The 23,068-nt window shown below is 45.7% G+C and overlaps 1 protein-coding gene across 1 annotated transcript in view; it reads left to right on the forward strand.

Annotated features, from left to right (window-relative positions):
- The window catches only part of syn3 (synapsin III), a 256,167-nt gene that overhangs the window by 64,517 nt on the left and 168,582 nt on the right, over window positions 1-23,068 (forward strand). The window contains exon 3 of the mRNA XM_080190986.1: window positions 7,468-7,525. Coding sequence (XP_080047112.1) covers window positions 7,468-7,525 — 58 coding nt within the window. The remainder of the gene's footprint in view (window positions 1-7,467; window positions 7,526-23,068) is intronic.

A 23,068-nucleotide genomic window follows, 5' to 3' on the forward strand; every position in this document is an offset into this window, starting at 1 on the left:
ATAATTGAGTTAGGAAGTTGAAAGCTTTTCTTGTGCTTTATAAAAATAAGTTTTAGTTTTCATCGGGTTTCAAAGGCTGACTTGCATGTCTGCTTATTTGAAGGATGAAACCAAATCTTCCCAGGGTTCAGAATTATCTGTTGTTTATATAGTTCACTGAACTTGAATATAATGCTATTTGATTTGGGTCCCTGCCTGCCTCGGGTTAGCCTTCACCTGCTTTTCCTGTGGGAAGCGGAACACCATGGGAAGGCTGCAGAGATGCTATCTTAACAAGAATGCAGAACGATACACTTGTCCCAAATGGCTATATGATAGACTGACTAAACCACTGAAGGGGCACCTCTCCCTTCACTCCCAGCGTGGTCTCATATATCTTATGGATAAATAAATTGTCTGATCTGTTACTTTGCAAGCATAGCAGGTGAGAATCAATTCATTGAACTTGTTCATGTAGTACTTTGTTTGTGCCAACAGATGGCCTTACTACACTGTATAAATGATTTGTGATCACTGTACGCAAACATTTCACTGGAGTGTGAGCCCATCTCACTATCAGCGGCAGGCAGATTTACAGTCAGTGGAGCCCTGAGCTCTCCTTCGATTCTGTACCCCCCGCAATACCCACCCCACACACCCCGGGCCGCAATCTCATCCCCACACCGCCCAAACTGCACCCTCAGACTGACTTGCCTGGGTTTGCAAAACCTCACTTACTGTACTGTTTGGAGACAATACACATCTCTTTAAACTGTGATCAGTGCTCCTTCCACTCACATTATCAGCCACTTCAGGTCTTGAACAGCAGGTTAGGTGTAAGGATTCGCATTCTAATCAGTAATCTCTAAACTGTCTGTGCATTATATGCTCTGTCTGAGGCCAGAACTCTCCATTCACCTGACGAAGGGGTTAACCCCGAAAGCTTGTGAGTACATTATCAAATAAATAGGTTGGACTAAAACCTGGTGTTGTCAGACTTTTTACTGCCCTCACACTTCCCCAGACCTCACCCCACCCCCTCCAATCTCATGCTCACATCCACCGCCCAAACCTCACCCCCACACCGCCCAAATCTCACCCCCACAACCCCCAAACCTCACCCTCACATCCTCCCACATCCTGGGCTGCAACCTCATCCTCACACTCCCCCAAACCTCACTCCCTACACCTCACCTCCCACACCCCCCAAACCTCACCCCCACACCCCTCAAACCTCATCCCCCAAACCTAACACCCTCACCCCGCAAACCTCACCCCCACACCCTCCAAACCACACTCCTCATCCCAGGCTGCAATCTCACCCCCAAACTGCACAAATCTCACCCCCCCCAAACCTCACCCACATCCCTCCAAAACCTCACCCCACGTCCTCATACCTCACCGCCACCCCCCAAACCTTACCCCCCAAACCTCACCCTCACATCGCTCCAAACCATACCCCCAACCACCCCCCCCAACCTCACCCCTCCACTCCCCCAACCTCAACCTTTCCCCCATCCCAAACCTCACCCCTACACTGCCCCAACCTTACCCCCATGCCCCCCAAAACCTTACCCTCACCCCCTCACTGCAACCTCACCCCAATCCCCCACTGCAACCTCACCCTCACACCCCCACAAACCTCACCTTCACACCCCCACAAACTTCACCTCTCCCATCAACCTCAAACCCACCCCCGAACTGCAACCACACCCCCACCCCTCCACTGGAACTTCACTCCCCATTCCCCCAACCTCACCCCCACAACCCCCTGCCTCAGCCTTTCCCCCCACACCCAACCTCACCCGTCCCCCGTCACCTTTGCCCTGTAGCTTGGATCTTGTTTGTTTCCCTTCTGGAGACCATGAATTGAATCCAATTGGAATTGGAATTTGGTTTTTGAAGCAAGAACGGAATGGATTTGGGTTTGCCTGGTCCATTCTGAACATTGGCTTTGTATCTTGAAGAATGGAGTAGAACACAAAGCTGGAAGGCACAAAAATACACAAATCGATCACTGCTTTTCCATTGTAAAAGCATACCTGTATGAATAATTGGTTTGCTGAAATCCAAGCTTACCTCTTGTCAGTGACAAGCAACACTTATTCTGCTCTCCCTCCCCATTCCCCCCTCACATACACTCCCCCTGCCAACACATCCCCTCACACACACTGCCCTTCCCCATTCCCCCCATACACATACTTCCCCTCTCCATTGTCCCCTCACACACTCCTTCTCCCCATTCCCTCCTCACACATACTTCCCCTCTCCATTGTCCCCTCACACACTCCTTCTCCCCATTCCCTCCTCACACATACTTCCCCTCTCCATTGCCCCCTCACACACTGCCCCTCCCCATTCTTTGCTCATAAACCCTCCCTCTCCTCACACTCCTTCCACACACACACTCCCCCTCCCCACGCCTGCTCACACACAAACACACTCCGCCTCCCCATGCCCCCTCACACACCCTCCCTATCCCCACAAACCCCCTCACACACACTCCCCCTCACCACACCCCCTCACACACTCTACCCACACGCACTCCCTCTCCCCATGCCCCCTCACACACTCTCACTCTCCCTCTCAATACACCTTCCTCACACACACTCCCCCTCCCCACACACCCTCACACACCCTTCCCCTTCCCAAACACCCTCACACACACACTCTCCCCCTCCCCATGCCCCCTCACACACTTTCTCTCTCCCCACACCACCTCACACACCTTCTCTCTCCCCACAACCCCCTCACACATCCTGTCTCTCCTCACAACCCCCTCACACACACTTCCCGTCTGCATCCCTTCACATGCTCTCCTCCCTGTAATCCATTCCCCTGAGACACTTTCCCTCTCCTCACCCCCTCCCATTCTCACCTCACTTGCTTGGGGTCCTCGAGACAGCTTGCCTCATCCACACTGTGTGCTTGTCATGGCTGCTGTGCCTCTCCCTCACCACAGGAAGTTGCATACCTGCTGCTGGCCTGGAAAGGGCTGTTGAGGGGAAGATTTTGGTTCTGCAGTTGGTGCCATCCTCATCTTCCCCACACTGTGTCCCTGTCATTTGCCTCGGGGCCTTGTGCACCTCACGCTGGGTGGAGACAGTGGGAGAGGTGATGTGGTGGGTGGGGTGACAGTATCCACCCAGCTGCTGGCGCAGTCCTTACCTTCCCCACACCACACTGTGTCCTTGTGTCCGGCTGCCTCACCTCGTGCTCTCTCTCACACCTGCTGCCAACCGTTACTTATCTTCCCGCTCTTTGGTTTTCATCCAATTACAGGCTGATTACTAATCTCACAAGTTTGAGCCTATCAGAAGCAGGGAGTAATCAGCCTTTGATTGGATGTCCCGCTAACTGTCTGGCCATGTTGATGTGCTGACTCTGAGTGTTCCGGTACCGGGTCCTACAGTACAACAGGACGGCTGGCCGGCAGTGGGATAAACCATGTTGGGCAGGGCCCCAAGCCCATGCACAGTGTGTTTCATTGTAAATCCACCCCTGATTACTACTGTCCCTTCAGAAGGAGTGCAGTGCCACTGTATCTATTTCTTTGACCACCTTGTAAAGTTCCGGATTCAACCTTGCCCAACAAATATTTTCCTCAAACCATTAATTGTATTGGCCTCCATGCTGGCTGAGCAGTAGGATCTCAGTCAGAATGATCAGCCAGCTAACATCCCCAACACCAGCTATTGTGAAGGAGGAGTGATATGGATTAGAGAAGCTACCTTATTGGACTTGAATAGAACACATGTTCCCTCTCACTTTGGGTGACACGGTGGCACAGCGGTTAGCATTGCTGCCTCACAGGGACCAGGTTCAATTCCAACCTCAGGTCACTCTTCCCACTCTGTGGAGTTTGCACGTTCTCCCTGTGTCTGCGTGGATTTCCTCTAGGTGCCCTCGTTTCTTCCCACAGCCCAAAGATATGTGGGTTAGGTTGATTGGCCATGCTAAATTGACCCTATTGCCAGGGGGATTAGCAGAATAAATGTGTGACGTTAAGGGAATAGAACCAGGGTCGGATCGTGGTCGGTACCTGATGGGCCAAATGGCCTCCTTCTGCACTGCAGGGATTCTATGACATGTACCAATTCATGGAAATGCCAAGGACACCAGGGAGAACTCCCTTCCTTCTCTTTGAAAATTGCTGTGGTCTTTTGCTCTCACCTGAGGTAAATCGGGGCCCTCGGTTCAACGTGTGAAAAATGTAACTTCTGACAGGATAAAAATCCTTCAGTTCTGCAGGGTGCCTGGATTATACACTGGATCACTAATGCAGATTGGTATGTCAGCCTTTGTATATGTGTCACTATTTATTTTCTGAACCAGAGATTCAGCCAGAAATACAAACTGTCTAATTGAACTGGCATTGAAGTATGAATTAGTCTGCAGCTTGCCAAGGACAAGGGATTTTCAGCAAGGCTAGAAATAGGGTGGGGATGCTCATTCCAGCTAGCAGGGGTTGCTCAGGCCAGTTGGTCAGAGTAGCGAAGGCATGGTGGGGCAGAGGTTAGAAAAGCTGAGATTCAGTGGGACGGGGCAGAGAAATAGTTAACACGGTGTGGGGAAACTGAGGAGAAAACAAATGAAGATTGAATAAGGCCGGGTGAACTCAAGTTATTTAAAAATTCTTATTTGAAATACATTTCTTATCTCAAGGATTCTAATCATTTTAATAGTTGAATTTTTTGGGGGCTGGGGGAAGAAACAAATCATTTAAAAATGTTGGCAGAGTGATTAGCACTGCTGCCTCACAATGCCAGAGACCCAGGTTCAATTCCTGGCTTGGGTCACTGTCTGTGTGGAGTTTGCATATTCTCCCCCTGTCTGCGTAGATTTCCTCCGGGTGCTCCGATTTCCTCCTACAGTCTGAAAGACGTGCTGATCAGGTGCATTGGCCATGCTAAATTCTTCCTCAGTGTATCCGAACAAGTGCTGGTGTGTGGCGACTTGGGGATTTTCACAGTAACTTCATTGCAGTGTTAATATAAGCCTATTTGTGACACTAAATAAATAAACTAAACTTAGAAGTGATGGGAAGAAATTAAAGCTAAATTTTGAACATTCATTGAAGTGGAGGTATGTTAGTCTATAAAGTTACTCTATAATATTCTTAATTGAATAAGTCATTTGTTGGCAATAGCTATGCAAGGACATTTTAACTGCTTTATGTCCAGTAATAGGCAATCGTGAAACACAATGACCACAACAATTCGGGGGAATTCTGTGCAATGAGTGTCACATTGATCATAAGCATGCTGAATAGAAAGGAGACTGTGAGCAACACAGTGGGTTAGACATTGACCTTTCACCTCTGGCATCTTGGTCAAAATCCAGCCTGGCTAATTAGACGGAAAAAAGTTTCCTGTGCCCTGAGTAGATTCGAACTAGTTCCTGGTGGGTAAGGATCCACTGCTCTCAATATTTAAATAAAAACTGGCACTTGGATAAATGCATATCGTGTGGCTCAGAAATATCTCAGAATTTCTGCACGATGAATGGTTTCAAAATAGAAGCACTATTTTGTAGGTATTTTCTGAGAGAAACGTCGGACAGGCTGCAACAATTAATCTCCCCATGGTGATTAGAATTAAGGGGGAAATGTTGTCTGGGGAAATGTACCTGTTCTTCAACTTCAAGCCATCGAGGACTCACATTCACCTAGTGACCTCAGATTTCTGCATCATCCAAAAGGATGATATTTCTGAATTACCTGACCCCTGAGATATAAAACCAGAGAACAGACGGCGATTTCTTGGTTCAAATATGCAGTAAATATGCATATATGGGGAGTTGGCAGAGAGGGTGCCTCTGCCTATTGTCAGAGCACAGGATGTTCTACTGTGTACACAGACCGTACTGTACATACCTGGGAATGCCTGATGCTGGCTTTGGGATAAATCATTATAAAGCTTTCAATTGCTTACCATTGAGATCTCCAACCTGATCAGCACAAATATTGATCCAAAAATAATTTTTTAAAAAAAGGCCTTGCTCGGCTGCGTGGTGACTTCATTTTACATGTCTGTTCTCGTATCCTTTCAGAGCACTGAGCATTGGTCACAGAGAGGCCTTGTGCATGCTTACAATTCTAAGTAACTGCCTTTGTTGTTGTCACTGCCATTGTGGTAAACAAGCTCAGAGTGGACATGCCCAGAATTCCAATGTGTTTTCCTTCATTCTTGGCACGTTTGCCTCCATTGCTGGTGAAGTCCTGTCAAGAATTTTAATCCAAGTGCAGCCCAAACATGTGAATTCGGGAGCTGGGAGCCTGGCTTCTGTTAAAGGGCACTCCACTGTCGCAGCTGGGATGCTGCTTCTGTTGAAGGAGTGTAAACACTTCCTGATGCACACAGAGGGAACAGAATCACCTCAGTTCATGCTGCCAACTGGCCTCATCACAGAAACTGTTCCCCCACCCCACAAACCGATCACAGAATAAGATTCAGACAGAGTAATCCAGGACACTAGCACCTAGTCACATGCCGAGGGGACACCGATTATCAAACATACATCCAATAATAGAATGAAACCTAATCAAGATGCTTCAGATGATTTATTATATCATAATAAATATTAATATTTCTTAGGCATCATGGTATATTCAAAATATTTCTGGAAGAAATGATAATGTTTAAAATGGATCTGTTCTGTTTCACTTGAATTCCTGCAAGAGGTGAATGAACAGGATTATAATTATAATTTTAAAGGTTGAACCTGATGTTGTTTTATCTTTTCTCAATAAATCACTTTAAATCCTTCCAGAAACAAAGACAAAGCAAATGACGATGAAGGAATGGTGCATGGCTTAGAGGGCAACTTGCAGCTGTCAGTGTTTCCATGCATCCGCTGCTTTTGTAGGAATATAGGAGCAGGAGCAGGCCATTCAGCCTATCAAGCCTATTTCACCATTCACTAAGATCATGACTGATCATCTACCTCAAAGACACTTTTCCACACTATCCCTCGGTGTCAATAGCATCCAGAAAGCTGTCACTGTATACTGGTGATCAGAGATGGGCTGCCAGTCAAGGTAGTTTTTTTTATTTTTGTGTTTAAATCTCTTTATGCCTCAGCCCTCTTCATCGCCATAATTTCATATAACCCTAGAACTCTCCAAGAACTGTGTTCTTTCAACTCCTGTGCATCCTTCACTTCCTTCCTGCAGTCGTTGTTAACTATGCTATTCTGTGAAAAACCTTGGGATATTAAAGGCACTACATCAATGCAAGATGCTGTTGATTTTACGGTTTGCATTTTCTGCTGTTGGCTGGGCAAGGATGGTCTTGGTGAGAGATTGAGCAGGGAAGGGTGGAAATTCTGCATATTGCTACCATTGAATATGTGCATGGGCCAGTATTTTTCATAAAGGTGCACGTAGATGAGGTAAAGATGGATTCGATTTACAGGAGATTTGTAGAGCGTTGCCACGTGTGAGATTGTGATTTTTGTGCATGACTTTCTTTTCATTTTTCTATCCAGGTCCAAATACTTCCGTGGCAAGAAGGTCCTAGATGACTATGAGATCCGGTTAGAACAGGTATGTATGATACTACTTTTCTATGTGTGCAACTAAAACCTTGTCTTTTGCACACATCTCAAAATGCCCTTGCTGCAGGAAGTGTCATTGGTTGAGAACTCACTGCATTGATAAAAATATTCAACCTATCACAAGTTGTACAGTGAAGCGGCTCAGGATGAGCTGGGAAACCAATCTGGATGACCCAGGAATGGAGGAGAGACCCCAGGCTGCCATCATTCCTTTTTCCCACGATTTATAACATTGACTAAATCGTCAAGAGGTTTGTGAGGAATTCGTCTTTGCTGAGCTAAAATTTACTAAACCATATTAAAACTGACTTCCTGTCACCACTGGAGTTGAGGCAGTTTGTGAAAAGGAGAATTCTGTAGCAGATTTTCACTCCATTGTATGTATGAGCTGTGATGATAAATACTGGGTTCTGGGTTTTGTAAAGGGGAGATGTATTCTTTCGAAGTTCAATTGCACTGAAGGATGATGGTGATGATACATCACTGATGTGTCTCAGCCTGCTTTTGTTTCCATTTGTTATGCTTCAAGCCTGCTGCTCAGGGGCTGCTTAAGATGAGTAATGTCACATAGAATTCATTGTTTACTGACATGGGACTCGGGGTCCTGATTCCCCTGGGTGCTGGGGAGCGGGTGGGGATGGGGAGTGGATGGAACGGGGAGAAGCAGATTGTGATAGTGGTGTGGGAAAACAGTCACAAGGCTTGGTTCTCAAAGGGCTAGGCTGTCAATTGACTGAGGGAGAGCTGGGCAGGAATTAGCAGCTGTTGGGGCTGGGAACAGAGATGGGACAGAGAGCGTGGCCACAATTGAACAAGCCATTACTGTGGCTCTGGGTTAACTCATTGAACTGCAGCGGCACATTTGGAAGATGAATGGCAAAAGGCTGGAAACGGGGGCAGTTCCCAGAGGCAGTACGATACTATGGGCTGAGAATGGAGGAGTCCATCATAGCTCAGGGTTTTAGTGCGTGAGCTCTTCCATTGGGGGTGGCCAACCTCCGAGAGCCAAATATAGCAGCAGTGAATACAGGAACTGACAGCCACAGAATGCATGCCATACTGTATGGCCTTGACCTGTCAGTGGCGTCGATGGTGTTGTAGGGGATGCCAGTCATATCCCAGCTGGTATTCCCCTATGGCACCTGTAACACTGAGGGTGATAAGAGTATCACAGGGCACCACCGTGTCAATGACTTTTGGTCCATCTGTCTGAGGGGCCATCTATCCTGCAGGGTCCAGTGAAAGCGATGACCTCCTCAATGATGCAGCAACCTGTGGAGATGACCCAATGGGAACTCCACATCGAGGACAATCACTGTATATGCAAGCAGAGGCAAATGAGCAGGTTGCCTTCACCTCATCTGTGGCTGCGAGGAGGCTGACAGAGTCCTGGTCATTGTCAGGAAAGAGAATGTAGGTGTCAGGAGGCTTTTGTTGTGGGTGCAGATTTTGTGGGGCTGAAGGCCGTTCGTGATGTTTTTCACTGGCTGATTACTCGGTGCCTGAATGGTCACAGGGAAATATTCGATAATGCTCTGTGCCTAGGGAATGCAATGACAGAGGCAAAATCACTGCCCTTTGTATCTGTAAGGCCCCACCTGGCTGGAGTTGGATATATTGTCTAACTTTCATAAGTACGGCATCAATGAGCTGCAGAATATGGAGTTACTTGTGAGATGTCACCGAGCTGATCTTTGAAAGGATACAAGAACAAATAAGTTTAAGGCCACAAGTGAGTTCAATGATTACTGATAGGACACAGCGAGTAGCACTGTGAGGTGCGAGGTCTTCACCAGTGAGGGCACAAAGTGGGGAGGGTTAGAGGAGGTAGGTAATGGAGGCAGGGGGAGCTGGCTCTCAGTCCCATCATTGCCAACCTGTACTAACGAGGAGCAACAGCAGCTGAGGGATCTTGCCAAGCCCAGGCTGTGAATGCCAGTTCACTAGACCAACTGTGGTGGAGGTGGATTAAAAGACTGGAAAGAATAAGATTGGACATTGGGAATCTGCCCCCTCTCCCCTGATATTCGGTCCCTCGATCAGGCACTAAGTGCCTTTGATCGAAGGGCTCTTTAAATCCCTAAAACAACATTGACAGGATTTGATTCTCAGGCTTCCCACATGGCGAGTTCCCCCATCCCCCTGGGTGGACTCCAGCAGCAACAGGATGAGGTTCTGAAGTGGGCATTAATTATGCACGTGACTATCTTTGAGCCTTTCATTGTGAACTTAATCAGGGTGGAGATGGGAAGACAACACCCCACCTGATCATATGTTCACTGCCACCACAGCTGCCCTGGTGAAATATTTTCCCTTCAGTTTTCAACCACCAAAACCGTAGAGGGGTCATCCTTGGCATTTCAGGGCGTACACAACATCCATGACAGTAACGGTCTTGCGTTTGGTGTGTTTGGTGTAGGTAACCGAGTCCCAAATGATGTTCTCTAAGAAAACTTTCAGGACTCCGCGGGTTTCTTCATAGATGAGGCTTGAAATACGCTTAACGCCCCCACGCCGAGCGAGCCGACGAATTGCAGGTTTAGTTATTCCCTGGATATTATCGCGGAGAACTTTCCAATGCCGTTTGGCACCGCCCTTCCCAAGACCTTTCCTACCTTTACCTCTACCAGACATCCCGTCCTGACAGTGAGCTCAATAGTGATTTTTTTTTGTGTCCCAAAATGTGTAGGTTAGGGGGATTAGCAAGGCAAATACTTGGCATTACAGGAGCAGGTCTGGGTGGGATTGTCCCTTAGTGTCAGGGAGATTATGTGAGGTTACAGGGATAGAGCCTGGGTGAGATTGTTGTTGGGGGATTGATGAACTGAATGGCCTCCTTCTGCACTGTAGGGATTCTATGACTGTCTTGGCTCACACATTGTCTTTTTAGCCTTGTTACCTCTCTCTGCCTTCAAAATAATCCTGAAAACTTCACTTTCTGACCATCACTTTGGCCACCTCATATAATTCTCTCTGTTTAGTGTTGCCTTTCATCTCTGTGCAGTCACGTGGGATATTTTTGTTACATTAAATGCACTATTGCGTGGAAAAGGGGCACGGTAGGATGGTGAGAACCACTAGCTCGCTCCTGTGTCCTGAATCTCCTGAATGACTAGCAGCTTCTTCCTCACGCAGTAATTGTAAATACTCACAGGAGTGGGTCTGTACCCATCCCTCTTCTCACCACTTCCTGGGACTGCCAGGTAAACTTTAAGTCCATTATAGGGATCCCAGTTATCAAGTCTCTTGTCAAGATGGGAAAATTGCCCCCAGAGTGTCTGACCGGTGGCCATGTCACTCTGATAGCACAGAGGAGGCTGAGAAAGTGCATCTGCTGCAGGTATTCAGTAGGCATTGGAGATTCAGGCTTTCATTTGGAATTTATAATCCCTCACTGCTAATGGTTCCAAGGTCTTTTTGTAGACTCAGTTGCCATGAGCTGTAACCAACTGAAAGAAATTCCCGAAGTGGCCTCCCACCTCATCCCCTGATAGGCGGGAAGAGTGGAAGATTGAAGATAAATAGGTTTTTGGTCTCTCGGGGAATGAGCGATACAGGGAATAGGCAATGCAATGGAGCTGGAGCCCAATATCAGCCATGATCACATTGGATGGCGGAGCAGGTTCGATGGGCTGTACGGTCCCCTCCTGCTCCTATTTCTTGTGTTATCTTTGTCTTCCTTCCTTCCTTTTCTCCTCCCCCTCCCCTTGCCCCGCCTCTACCACTTCGGATAATAACTGGATGGAAAACATTAGTCACTGCCTGATTTGGAGATCCACCAGTAGCTTTGTCCCAGTTGAAATGCTGTAGCTATCTAATGCTTCCTGCTCAGTGAAAATGTCACCCATCACAGACAGGATATTCAAATTGCCAACTTTTAAGTAGCTATCTTTGAGAAGCCTTGGCTCGGTTAAATTGGGTAGCTGGATATTTTAAGTGGGTCATGGTACAAAGCTTTTTTTTATCTGTGGTTAGTAGAATTCTAATCAAGGCGGATTACTTTTTGACAAAGTGCTTACTGTTTCTCTTTTCAGGCTTGAGTTGTACGTGTTTCTTGTCGGAAACTGATTCTTACTTATCAACAAATCTCTAACAAGACCCATTTCCTTGCTTCTTAGTTTATTGTGTTTCTGTGTGGTTCTTTGCATATTCATTGTCTGCCTCTAAGGGTTTTGTTATATCAAGAGGCATCAGGCAGACAGGCTTCCCAGACCATCGGGGGAGGGGGGTGTGGGGGGAGCGGTTTGCTGCATTAAACCTGAAAGGAAAGGAAAGTGTGAACACCAAACGCATCTCAACTCCCTCCAAGCACAGAGACACATTCAGTGGTGGCTTGTTGACTTGTAGGTAATGTAAATCAAGAAATGTTTTAAGTTTAGGCTCTTTGAAGTCCTGATGCTGGCTCGACTACGCTGTCATAGCGTTGACACACGATTAGCTTCCAGTAACTGAACTGGAACTAAGGGCTGGATTTTTTGGCGCATGCGTCCCTCTTGGCTGAAAAGATTGGGAGGGAGCCCACCCATATTCTCACCAGCCGCTCTGCAGCAATTTCATTGAATCACTACAGTGCAGAAGAAGGCCAATCAGCCCATCGAGTCTGCACAGATCACAATTCTACCCAGGCCCTATTCCCGTAACCTCACATATTTACCCTGCCAATCGCCTGAAACTAAGGGGCAATTTAGCATGTCCAATCAACCTAGCCTACACATCTTTTGGAGTGTGGGAGGAAACTGCAGCACCTGGAGGAAACCCTACAGACATGGTGAGAATGTGCAAACTCCGCACACAGTGACCTGAGGCCGGAATTGAACCTGGGTCCCTGGCTCTGTGAGGCAGCACTGCTAACCACTATGCCACCATGCCACCCTCTTTAACACTGGAAGCTGTGATAATTGCCACAGGGCAGCCTTAGAGAGTTGCCAGTCAATCGGGTGGTGGGCAGCTCTGTAGCCCCCCAATGCCAGCTGTGAGTGCTGGCCACAGCTGGTACTAAAGGCATAGATATCACTATGCTGAGGAGCCTAGGTAAGTCTGGGGTTAGGGTCTCAGTGAGGGGGATGGGGGATCGGGACTGGGCTTTAGAGGCTGGGGGATGGGGGGGGTGCATAAGAGTGGGGAAGACTTGGGGGAGGGATGCAACTGTGGTTTCTTTGCCATTCCCGTCTTCCCCGGTTCCCCGACACCAGCCATGTAGCGAAAGCTGCCGGCTTCCTGCATGGAGTGAGCCTTCCTGTGCTGCAGGTAAAATTCCAGCGGGTTTGGAATGAGACTATTAAGTACGTGCCTGGTAATTGGCTACTTGAGGAATGGACACTTAAGGGGCTCAACAGACCCAAAAGGGTGGGCTGCCTTTTGACTCCCACGTCCCCTGACAGGTTGAGTCAGGCAGATGGGCTGTGGGAAGTTCACCCACAGGATTTTATGGTCCTCCCAACTTGAAACATGCCAACGGGGGAGCTTAAAATCAGTCCTCGTGGCATTTTCATAAGCGTATGTTAGAGATTCAGGAAGACTCAAATTATAACTGAAAGTACCAGATTTTTAAATCCATCACAGCTCTTTCGATTTTGAAACAATCAGGGTTTTATTATAACTGGATTGCTATTCCATCCAGTTATATAGTAAGTGAAATGAACTGAGGCAATTTTCACTAAATTCACTGGCGATACCTGTTGGTGTGACTGCCTTGTCCTTCTGCCCAGATGGAAAATGGCAATGCACATCTAGTTCAGTTAATATGGACCTTTGTGACTGACACTTTGTTGAATTAGTGTAAAGAAGGGCAATCCAGTGGTAGTTGAGTGATGTGCTAGTATGCTACATCACCGAGTGTTGGCTGCAGGATTAACACCTGTCAGTTTTCCCACTTTGTATGTTCTCAGTTTCACTAGGTCCACCTCCAGAGGCACTGATAAAGTGAGGAACCTTAAGGGGAAAGAGAAAAGGATAAAAATGCTTACCCCTCTGGTTTGGCCTGTGGGCACTGGTCTCAGATCCATACCAATACTGTCTGCCACCTTACTGATCCCCAGACATTGGTTTGAACTTAAGTCTTACCTAGATGAATTAAGTTACTAGAACATAGAACAGTACTGCACAGGAATAGGCCCTTTGGTCCACGTTGTCTTACCGAACAAGGCCCAAAATTAAAGTAATCCCTTCGGCCTGCCCCTGTTACATATTGCTCTATTCCTTGCAAATTATTACAGAATCATAGAATCCCTGCAGTGCAGAAGAAGGATATTCGGCCCATCGAGTCTGCGCTGGCAACAATCCCACCTAGGCCCTACCCCCGCAACCCCACATGTTTACCCTGTGAATCCCTGTAACCTACGCATCTTGGGACATTAAGGAGCATTTTGGAATGGCTAATCCACCTAACCTGCATATCTTTGGACTGTGGGAGGAAACCGGAACACCCAGAGGAAACCTATGCAGTCACGGGGAGAACTTGCAAACTCCACACAGAGAGTGACCCAAGTTGGAAATTGAACCCAGGTCCATGGAGCTGTGAGGCAGCAGTGTTAACCATTGTGCCACCGTGCCACCCAGAACCCCCACTGTGCCACCATGCTTATTCACATACTTATCTAAAAACTCCTTATATGCCTCTATTGTATCTCCCTGCACCACCACCCCTGGCAGCACATTCCAGACACCTATCACTCTCTGTGTAAAAAAAAGCACATCTCCTTTGAACTTTCCCCCTCTCACCTTAAGTGCATGCCCCCTAGTGTACGAGTTAGTACACTATAAGTGCTTAAGTCTTTTTTAATGAGAAAGGGTTGGGGATATGAGAGGATGAGCGTGTTTCTGATGCTGGAAATCTGAAATACAGATGCTGGAAATATGAAATAATAACAAAAATTGCTGGAAAATCTCAGCAGGTCAGACAGCATCAGTGGAGAGAAACAGAGTTAGCATTTCAGACTAATAACCTTTCATAAGAGATGAAGAAAGATAGAAACATAAAGATTTCAAGTCAGTGGAAAAGGGGAAGGGGGCAAGAAGAACAAAGAAGAAGGTTTGTGAAAGTGTGGAGGGCAAGGGAGATATATAGCAGCAGCTAAAGCAAGTGGCAATGGTTGTAGTGAAGAAACAAAAGTTGTGTTCAAATGAGGCATAAATTGCTTCATATAAAAATCTGAATGCAACATAAAGAGATAAAGAAAAGAACAAGACAAGACTGACTCATCAAAACAAAAAACAAAAGAGAAGGAAAACTATCTAAAACAAGGTGGAGGCAGAGATTATGATCTAAAGTTATTGAGCTCAATGTTGAGTCCTGAAGACTGTTGGGTGTGAGATGAAAGATGAGGTGTTCTTTCTCAAGCTTGAGTTGAACCTCATTGGAACACTGCAGCAACCAACTATGGACAGAAAGGTCTGAGTGGGAGAGAGGTGGAGATTTGAATGCCAAGATGCCAGAAGCTCAGGGTCAATGCTTATGGACTGAACGGAGATGTTCCACAAAGTTGTCACCCAGTCTGTTTGGTCTCCCCATTGTGAAAGAAACAGCATTATGAGCAGCAGATACAGTAGATATAATTAAGTAAATGGCTGTTTCGCTTGGAAGGAATGTTCTTGGAAGATGAGAAAGAAAGCGGTGAACGTAACAGATGTTGCAACTTCAATGCTTGCGCAGTTGATGCTGCAGGGAAGGTAGGGTATGTTAGGGGCGACTGAGGAGTATAATAAGGTGTTTTGGAGGGAAGAGTCCCTTTGGAATACTGAAAGGGGAGGGTAGGAAAGATGTGTTTGATGGTGGCTTCATACTGGAGCTGACAGAAATGGGCAACATTGTGATCACTTTTCGAAATGAATTACAAAAAGTCCACATTGACTGAAGTCTATATTTGAAAGTTAGGAATATGATATCCTTACTGGTCATGGCATACATCGTGAGTGTGATCCACTATGGTGAGATTTAATTGACCATAACCCGGTAAGAACACTTTTCCTTTCACTCTTTTTTCTCACTTTCTTTTTAATTTTCTCTCTTTCTTACTCTATCATCCACATCCTCAAGACTTAATCTGCAAAACTCTTAATTAACAAATAAAGGAATATTAATAAGTAAGCTTTAGTTACATGGTCTGACATGACTGGTTTCATAGAATAGCAATCTTTTTGTAAATGGAAGAAGCCCACACACTATCCTCAGTACACTGCATTGTCTGCCTCCCATACAATCCCAGCAAGTTGTACTATTGTGCTTATACGCTAATAGTGTAAAACTGTTCCAGCCACATGTTTGGGGATGGAAGAGATTGCTGTCTCAGTCAGAAACAGTGTTTCTTTTGTGCTTGAATTGGAAACTGCTTACCTTTCCGAAGGAATTCTCATTATGACCAATTACTGGGCCATCCAAGGAAGGGCAAGAATAATTTTAATAACATATTGAGGAGTGAAAATAAAAGCAATAGAGTGTGATTGTAACATGGTGAGTAAGATCTCAGCACAATGCTCGTCAGCTCTGCAGTGCGTTACAATGGGCTGAATTTTCCACATTTCCCCGCAATGGTTTTAAAGGTGGGAGACAATGTTGCCGGAGGCAAAATGTCCTTTCCCGCTAGTGTAAAATAACGGCAGGAACATACGCTCCTACCAACCATGGCAGATCACTGTTCCCGCCAGAGGTTGGCGTGAAACTGTTTTGTATCCATTAATGGACCAACATGGCATGCCAATATTGGATTTATCTATAAGAGGTTCTGGGCCAACTCAGGGAGATCAGCCGGAAAAATGTAGACCTCCAACAACCAGACCATGGAACATCACGTGGGGCAGTGGGGATGTTGAACATCTATGATGTGGAACTTCGAACTTCAGGACCCTCTGAGAAGGTGAATATTCTGACTTCAATGTTGGATCATTTGATGTCTGGGTGCCTGGATATGATTGCGAGGGTATGATGGTGAGTTCGACAGCTAGGGTAAGACAGTGAGGTGCGAGTCAAGCATTCTGCCCCACCTGTTAAATGTCAGGAAACCCCCAACTGCATTATTAATTAGGCCAGCTTGGCATGATATACACAAGTAACCAGACATCTCCACACTGGGAAGCACTCCCCATTCCTACCCCTGCCATGGGACTTAGTCCCGGAATATTGCACCCAGTGAGTTGACTGGCCCTTTTGTAAGCAGTATTGAATAGTAAGCTGATTTGCCACCCACTGATTGATTTCATTTCTCCTTGGGCCAGAACAGGATGGTCATTGAGTTTTGAAGGGTAGAGTTGCAGTTTCTTAGAGGGGACACTGCTAATGCCCGATAGTGGGTATCTAGGCACCAGTCATCAAAAGAAAATTGAAAAGCAGGCTTTTAGCTTTTTTAATTGCCAAGTGGTTCAGTACCAGGGTCCCAAGGTACTAACCTATACTGGTGAACTTAGCTGTTCTCAAATGGAACAAGTGGTGAACCATTATGGGAGATCCAGGTAATCGGGGAGGAAAACAACCCTTGCTTCTGGTTGTTAACCAGCGACCCTGCAGAAAATGTGGATCACGAACAGGAACAAAATTGGACTCGGCGGGGGTACAAAATGTTGCTAAAAGAGCTTGTTGAAAAGGAGCAGTGATGAAAAGGAAGAGAACTGAGAAAAATGTAACTGGGGGTCGTGGGCAGCTGGACAGGGACGAGATGAAATTTTCTCAAGTAGGCCATGCACAAACTCATACTGAACCACACATGCACAGAATGTTCCAGGCTCAATCCCTGGCCTGTGCTGTGCAAAATGATCTCGACCAGATCAGGAATTTTGTAATGATTGGTCTCAGAGCCTTGAGTGAGTGATAGGAATAATAGCTTCTATTATAGTGATAGTTCCTCCTCCCTACATCCTACACTTGCCTGGAAAGTATGTGCATACGACCATTGAGCATACACAAAGTCAGACTTGACAGTGATCCAGTATGTGATTGAAAATCCTGCAGACTGCCTGATTATCTAGAATGTACATGAACCATTGGTCCTTCATTGGAGATGCAAAAAAAGTTGTTGGTGGGCACTGAATCAAAACCAAGTGCACTTAGGAAATCAGGGATGAGTAGGAGAAAGGAGGAGGCAGTGCGGGGAGAATAGGAAATGGCCTTTTCCTGTCCTGACATATTTCACATTTGTTATTCCAAACAGGGAGTGTTGGACTGAGTAGCTTCACAATGATGTGAAACTACAATGAAATGTAGGAAAAGAAAGATTATTAAGCCTCAAACGATATGATAGATAAAAAAGTATTTACACTCGTACAAAGCTAGTACTAGGGGTGTGTAAATGACTTCAGGCTGCATGTGTGTTTGAGAGTGTAGGGCTTGTTTCTTTCCTGTTAAATAGGTAGAAAGGATGGAACCTTCAATTAAGTGAAATTGAAGATGTCTAATTGGTAATGTAGGACATCTGGCCCTCTGAATGAATCCTGGTGGGGCCAACACCCTGTCTGATGTTCCTAAATGAGCGCCAGACACTCATTTTATTAGCACTCTTAATCAGGAGGTTTTCCGGAATCCAACCCATTTGTGTGATATGTTAGTGAGCCGTTGCAACACACTGTGGAAGGAAGGCTGGGGCTAAATATATAAAAGAATTCAGACGGCCAACATGGTCATCATTTTGGTAAATCATTTTGAGGCTCATATGTGCTGGGTTGGTTTATAACCTTTCAATTATCTTGAATGGCAAATGCTTTTATGTGGTATTACGATGCTGGTTAAAGACATCTGTTTAAAATAACTAATGAAATGTCTTCATTGAACCTCTCATTTTTTTCTGACCAAATTCACAGTGACATTCCGGTACAGCAAGCCTCAGCTTTTCATTCATAGTGCCACAGCATATGAGGATGGCACCGGCTGGATTAACAGAGGAGTGAATTTGGAATTGTAGACATGCTTAGTGGGCAGATGACTCGAGCATACTATTTAAATGGGTCTGGGAGGAGGGATCAGCCATTGAGCCTCTCAAACCTATTCACTGTTCAATTGGATCATGGCTGATCTGTCCCTTAACCTCAACTACTTCTCTCTCTCTCTCTTTTTCTTCCCTCCCCCCCAACCCCCGGGTGCCATAGCCTGGAATATCCTTGGAAAGGACAACACAAGGCTTTCCCAGTCTTTATATACATAGGGTGGGATTGACTGGCTGTGCCTGCCCTGAAACTGGAAAATCCTGCCTGAGGTTAAAGTTTATTTATTAGTCACAAGTAAGGCTTACAGGAACACTGCAATGAAGTTACTGTGACATCCCCTTAGTCACCACACTTCAGTGACTGTTTGAGTCAGTGCAACTAACCAGCACATCTTTCAGACTGTGGGAGGAAACCCACGCAGAAATGGGGAGAATGTGCAAACTCCTCACAGACAGTGACCCAAGCCAGGAATTGAATTATGTGGGAAGAATGTATCTTGAAGGTCATGGATTAATCCAAGATAGTCAAAATGATTTTTGAAAGTCCATGCTTCAGTAATTCATTGTTAAGATCAGGTGAGGAAGAGTAGGGTGGCTGACCTCTGTTCCCACACATTGACATAACAGGATTTCTACCTACTAATTCAGTGAGTGTTTAACTCTTACATGCTGTGGCTGCAAAGGACACAGCTTCCTCAAGTGTTTTTTAAACAAGAAAAGAGGGCAGTTTTTATCATATTTAACCCAGCCTAAGTTGAATATAAAAACATTCCAACTTTTGCATGCAAACACACTCACAATTTACAAAGTGGGAGGATAGATTTAGTGGTAGCTCAAGATTCCAATAAAGGCTGAAATTATGTATTTCTTATAGGTTGATAACTTTGAAAGTGGCAGGGCAAGTACAGAAACCCCACAGTGCAGAGGAGGCCATTCAGCCCATCGAGTCTGCACTGCCTCTCTGATAGAGTACCTTACCCCAGCCTCTCTCTCCCACCATATCACTGTAATCCCACACATTTCTCATGGCTAAACCATCTAACCTACACATCTTTGGACTGTGGGAGGAAACCAAAGCACCCAGAGGAAACCTATGCAGACATGGGGAGAATATGCAAACTCCACACACACAGTCACCCAAGGCTGGAATCGAACCCGGGTCCCTGGCACTGTGAGGCAGCAGTGCTAACCATTGTGCAACTTGTATGGATTCAGGCAAAGCTCAGTACCTCTTGTGGTTTTTTGTCAATGCAGTTTTAAGATGTAGAAGGATGATTTATCAGTTCTTCTGGAGGCAACAGGTGCTGGGTTGAGTCCTTGAAAAAATATCTGCTTACAGCACGAGTTTGTAAGATGGATGGGGAGAGAAAGGGATGCTCAGGAAGGGGTCTTGCCACTTCAACGCGTTTTCTGCTTCTGTCTCTCATGAAGAAAACAGTTTCTTAAAACATAAAAGTGACTTAACTGGTTTGTCACATGATCTTCTCTAACCAACTGTCCAGTTACCTAAATATGTTCATGGTCAATGTTTTCCAGCTAGATGGTTTTGTCTCAGTTAGATTATAGTTGTGTAAATTTCTTCCTCAGCCAGAGTTCATTGTCTGAGGTGATTACATCTAATCCATGTCCCCACTCTGGTGATTACCTGGATGTTTTGTGAATGGGTCGGGGATGATCCCATACACACTCCTTCAAGGTAAGCGTCTCAACTTGAGATTGTCAGATTTAATGGCTGTGGAATTTGTCATATACAGTAGTGCAAATATTCAGCCATTTTGAATCTGTGGTTTCCAGTCATTGGAATGTTTCCTTGGCCTTTATAAAATTCAATCCATGTTTTCCAACTAGCAAATACATGAAGTCATTTTTAATAAAGCATGGCTTTACAATGATAGGCTATTATGCTATTTTTCTTTTTGACAGCATGGTACATGGTAATGGTAAAAAAAAACAAATATGTGAAAAAACTCTTTGATCTTAAGAAAGTTCTCAAATAGTTCAAGTAAATACACCTCCCTAGTAATGGTGAGGTTGCAGGTAATAGAACTTTTAGTGAATTTCTGTTCATCCTGACCTCCATCAAAGCTTATCTGTTTTTCCTGATATCTTTGCGGCAAACTGCCCTTGCCACAATTTTTAATCTTGCTGAGATGTAAGCGATAGAGTTGAATTGGGAACTGGATTCAGTGCAGAGGATGTCAGACAGGAATGTACTAAAGATTGAACTAGAGATTTATAGTCTGATGTGTTACAGGATGTAATACCAATAGACCAAAGCTACCCGAGTCCTTGAGCATGAGAATTTGGCCATAAATACAGCATTCACCAGGAAAAGGAGTTGCAACATAAACTTGTCTGATCCTTGTTAAGTTTAGGTTCACTTTCCTTTCTTTCTGAGGGCAATTTTCTGGAACCAGCTGCCTCCCTCCCTGAGAAAACATAGAAGCTGTTTAACTGTGAATGTGGTTGTGTGTTACCTTGAGTAGATCGATAATTGGGTAAATTAGATAGAATAGCTGAGTTAGCATAAATGGTACAAGGGTAGTTAAAGTTTATCTATTAGCCACAAGTAGGCTTATGTTAACACTGCAATGAAGTTACTTGCCACACTCCAGCACCTGATTGGGTACATTGAGGGAGAATTTAATATGACCAATGAGGCTAGTGGTGATCTGTGATTGTTTACTCCATTTGAGTTGCGGTGATAACATCTACTTTTGCATGCTGGGGCTGTGGATAGTGATGGTAGCGGCTCCAAAGTGCTTCCCATTCCATGACTGCACAGCAATAACTTGCTCATTGATGCTCAGTTTTGGTTCATAGAACATAGAACACTACGGCACAAACAGGCCCTTCGGCCCACGTGTTGCGCCGATCACATCAACACCTACCAATCCATAGACCTATCTATAACCCCCAATCCCACTAAATCCCATATACTCATCCAGAAGTCTTTTAAAAGACCCCAGCGAGTTCGCCTCCACCACCACTGACAGCAGCTGATTCCATTCACTCACCACCCTCTGAGTGAAAAACTTACCCCTAACATCACTTCTGTACTTGCCTCCCCGCACCTTAAATCTGTGTCCTCTCGTAGCGACCATTTCAACCCGGGGAAATAGCCTCTGAGAATCCACCCTATCTATTCCTCTCAACATTTTATAAACTTCTATCAGGTCGCCTCTCAACCTTCGTCTCTCCAGGGAGAAGAGTCCCAGTTCCCTCAACCTATCTTCATAAGGCATGCCTCCCAATCCAGGCAACATCCTTGTAAATCTCCTCTGTACCCTTTCAATAGCTTCTACGTCCTTCCTATAGTGAGGCGACCAGAACTGCGCACAGTACTCCAAGTGAGGCCTGACAAGGGTCTGATAAAGTTGCAGCATTACCTCCCGACTCCTAAACTCAAGCCCTCGATTAATGAAGGCCAGTACATCATACGCCTTCTTGACCACATCCTCCACCTGCAAGGCCGATTTAAGAGTCCTGTGGACCCGGACCCCAAGATCCTTCTGCTCTTCAACACTACTAAGACTCCTGCCCTTGATAGTGTACTCGTTCATCCCATTGGTCCTGCCAAAATGGACGACTACACATTTATCCGCGTTGAAGTCCATCTGCTACTTCTCCGCCCAGTCCTGCATCCTATTTATGTCCTGCTGCAACTTCTGACATCCTTCCAGACCATCCACAACACCACCGACCTTCGTGTCATCGGCGAATTTACTAATCCATCCCTCCACTTCCTCATCTAGGTCATTTATGAAAATGACAAACAGCAAGGGTCCTAGAACAGATCCCTGGGGCACTCCACTGGTGACTGACCTCCATGAAGTAAAAGACCCATCCACAACCACTCTCTGCCTTCTGCAGGCAAGCCAGTTCTGGATCCACAAGGCCAAAGCCCCTTGGATCCCATGCCCTCTCACCTTCTCAAGAAGATGATCTGGTTCCGCCAGATCCACCTTCTTAAGATGATCTGGTTCTGCCAGATCATCATAACTCCTGACCTCATCATAGACTTGTGCAAACTGGGACAAAAACGCTGAAAGAGCGACTATCCTTGATATTGAGGCTACATTTGACTGCTTGTGGCATCATGAAGCCTGAGCAAAGCCTGAAGTCAGTGGAAATCAGAGGAAAACCTGCACTGGTTTCAGCTGGACCTAGCTGGTTGTGGTCATTTGAGGCCAGTCACTTCAGTTTTGGGACATTGCTGTAGGAGTTTCTCAGGATGCTATGCCAAAGCAACCATCTTCAGCTGCTTCATCAATAACTTTCCTTTCAATGTAAGTCAGAAGCGATGATGTTTGCTTGCACAATGTTCAATATAATTTGCGATGACTCAGATACTGAAGCTGTCCGTGCCCCCATACTGCCAGAATTGGACATCCTTCAGGCTTGAGCTGGTAAGTGACAAGTAATATTCATGTCATACGAGTGTTTGGCATTCAATGGCATTTTCATTGCTGAATTCAGTACCATCAATATTCTGGGAGTTAGCATTAACCAGAAACTTAACTGCACCAATCACTAAGGCTCCATATCTCAATGGTTAGAGCATTGGACTTGTAAACCAGGGGTCATGAGTTCAGTTATCAGGGCAGCATGGTGGCATAGTGGTT

This window comes from Carcharhinus amblyrhynchos, chromosome 6 (assembly GCF_965287045.1).
Source record: "Carcharhinus amblyrhynchos chromosome 6, sCarAmb.v2.hapA, whole genome shotgun sequence".
Taxonomy (NCBI): domain Eukaryota; kingdom Metazoa; phylum Chordata; class Chondrichthyes; order Carcharhiniformes; family Carcharhinidae; genus Carcharhinus; species Carcharhinus amblyrhynchos.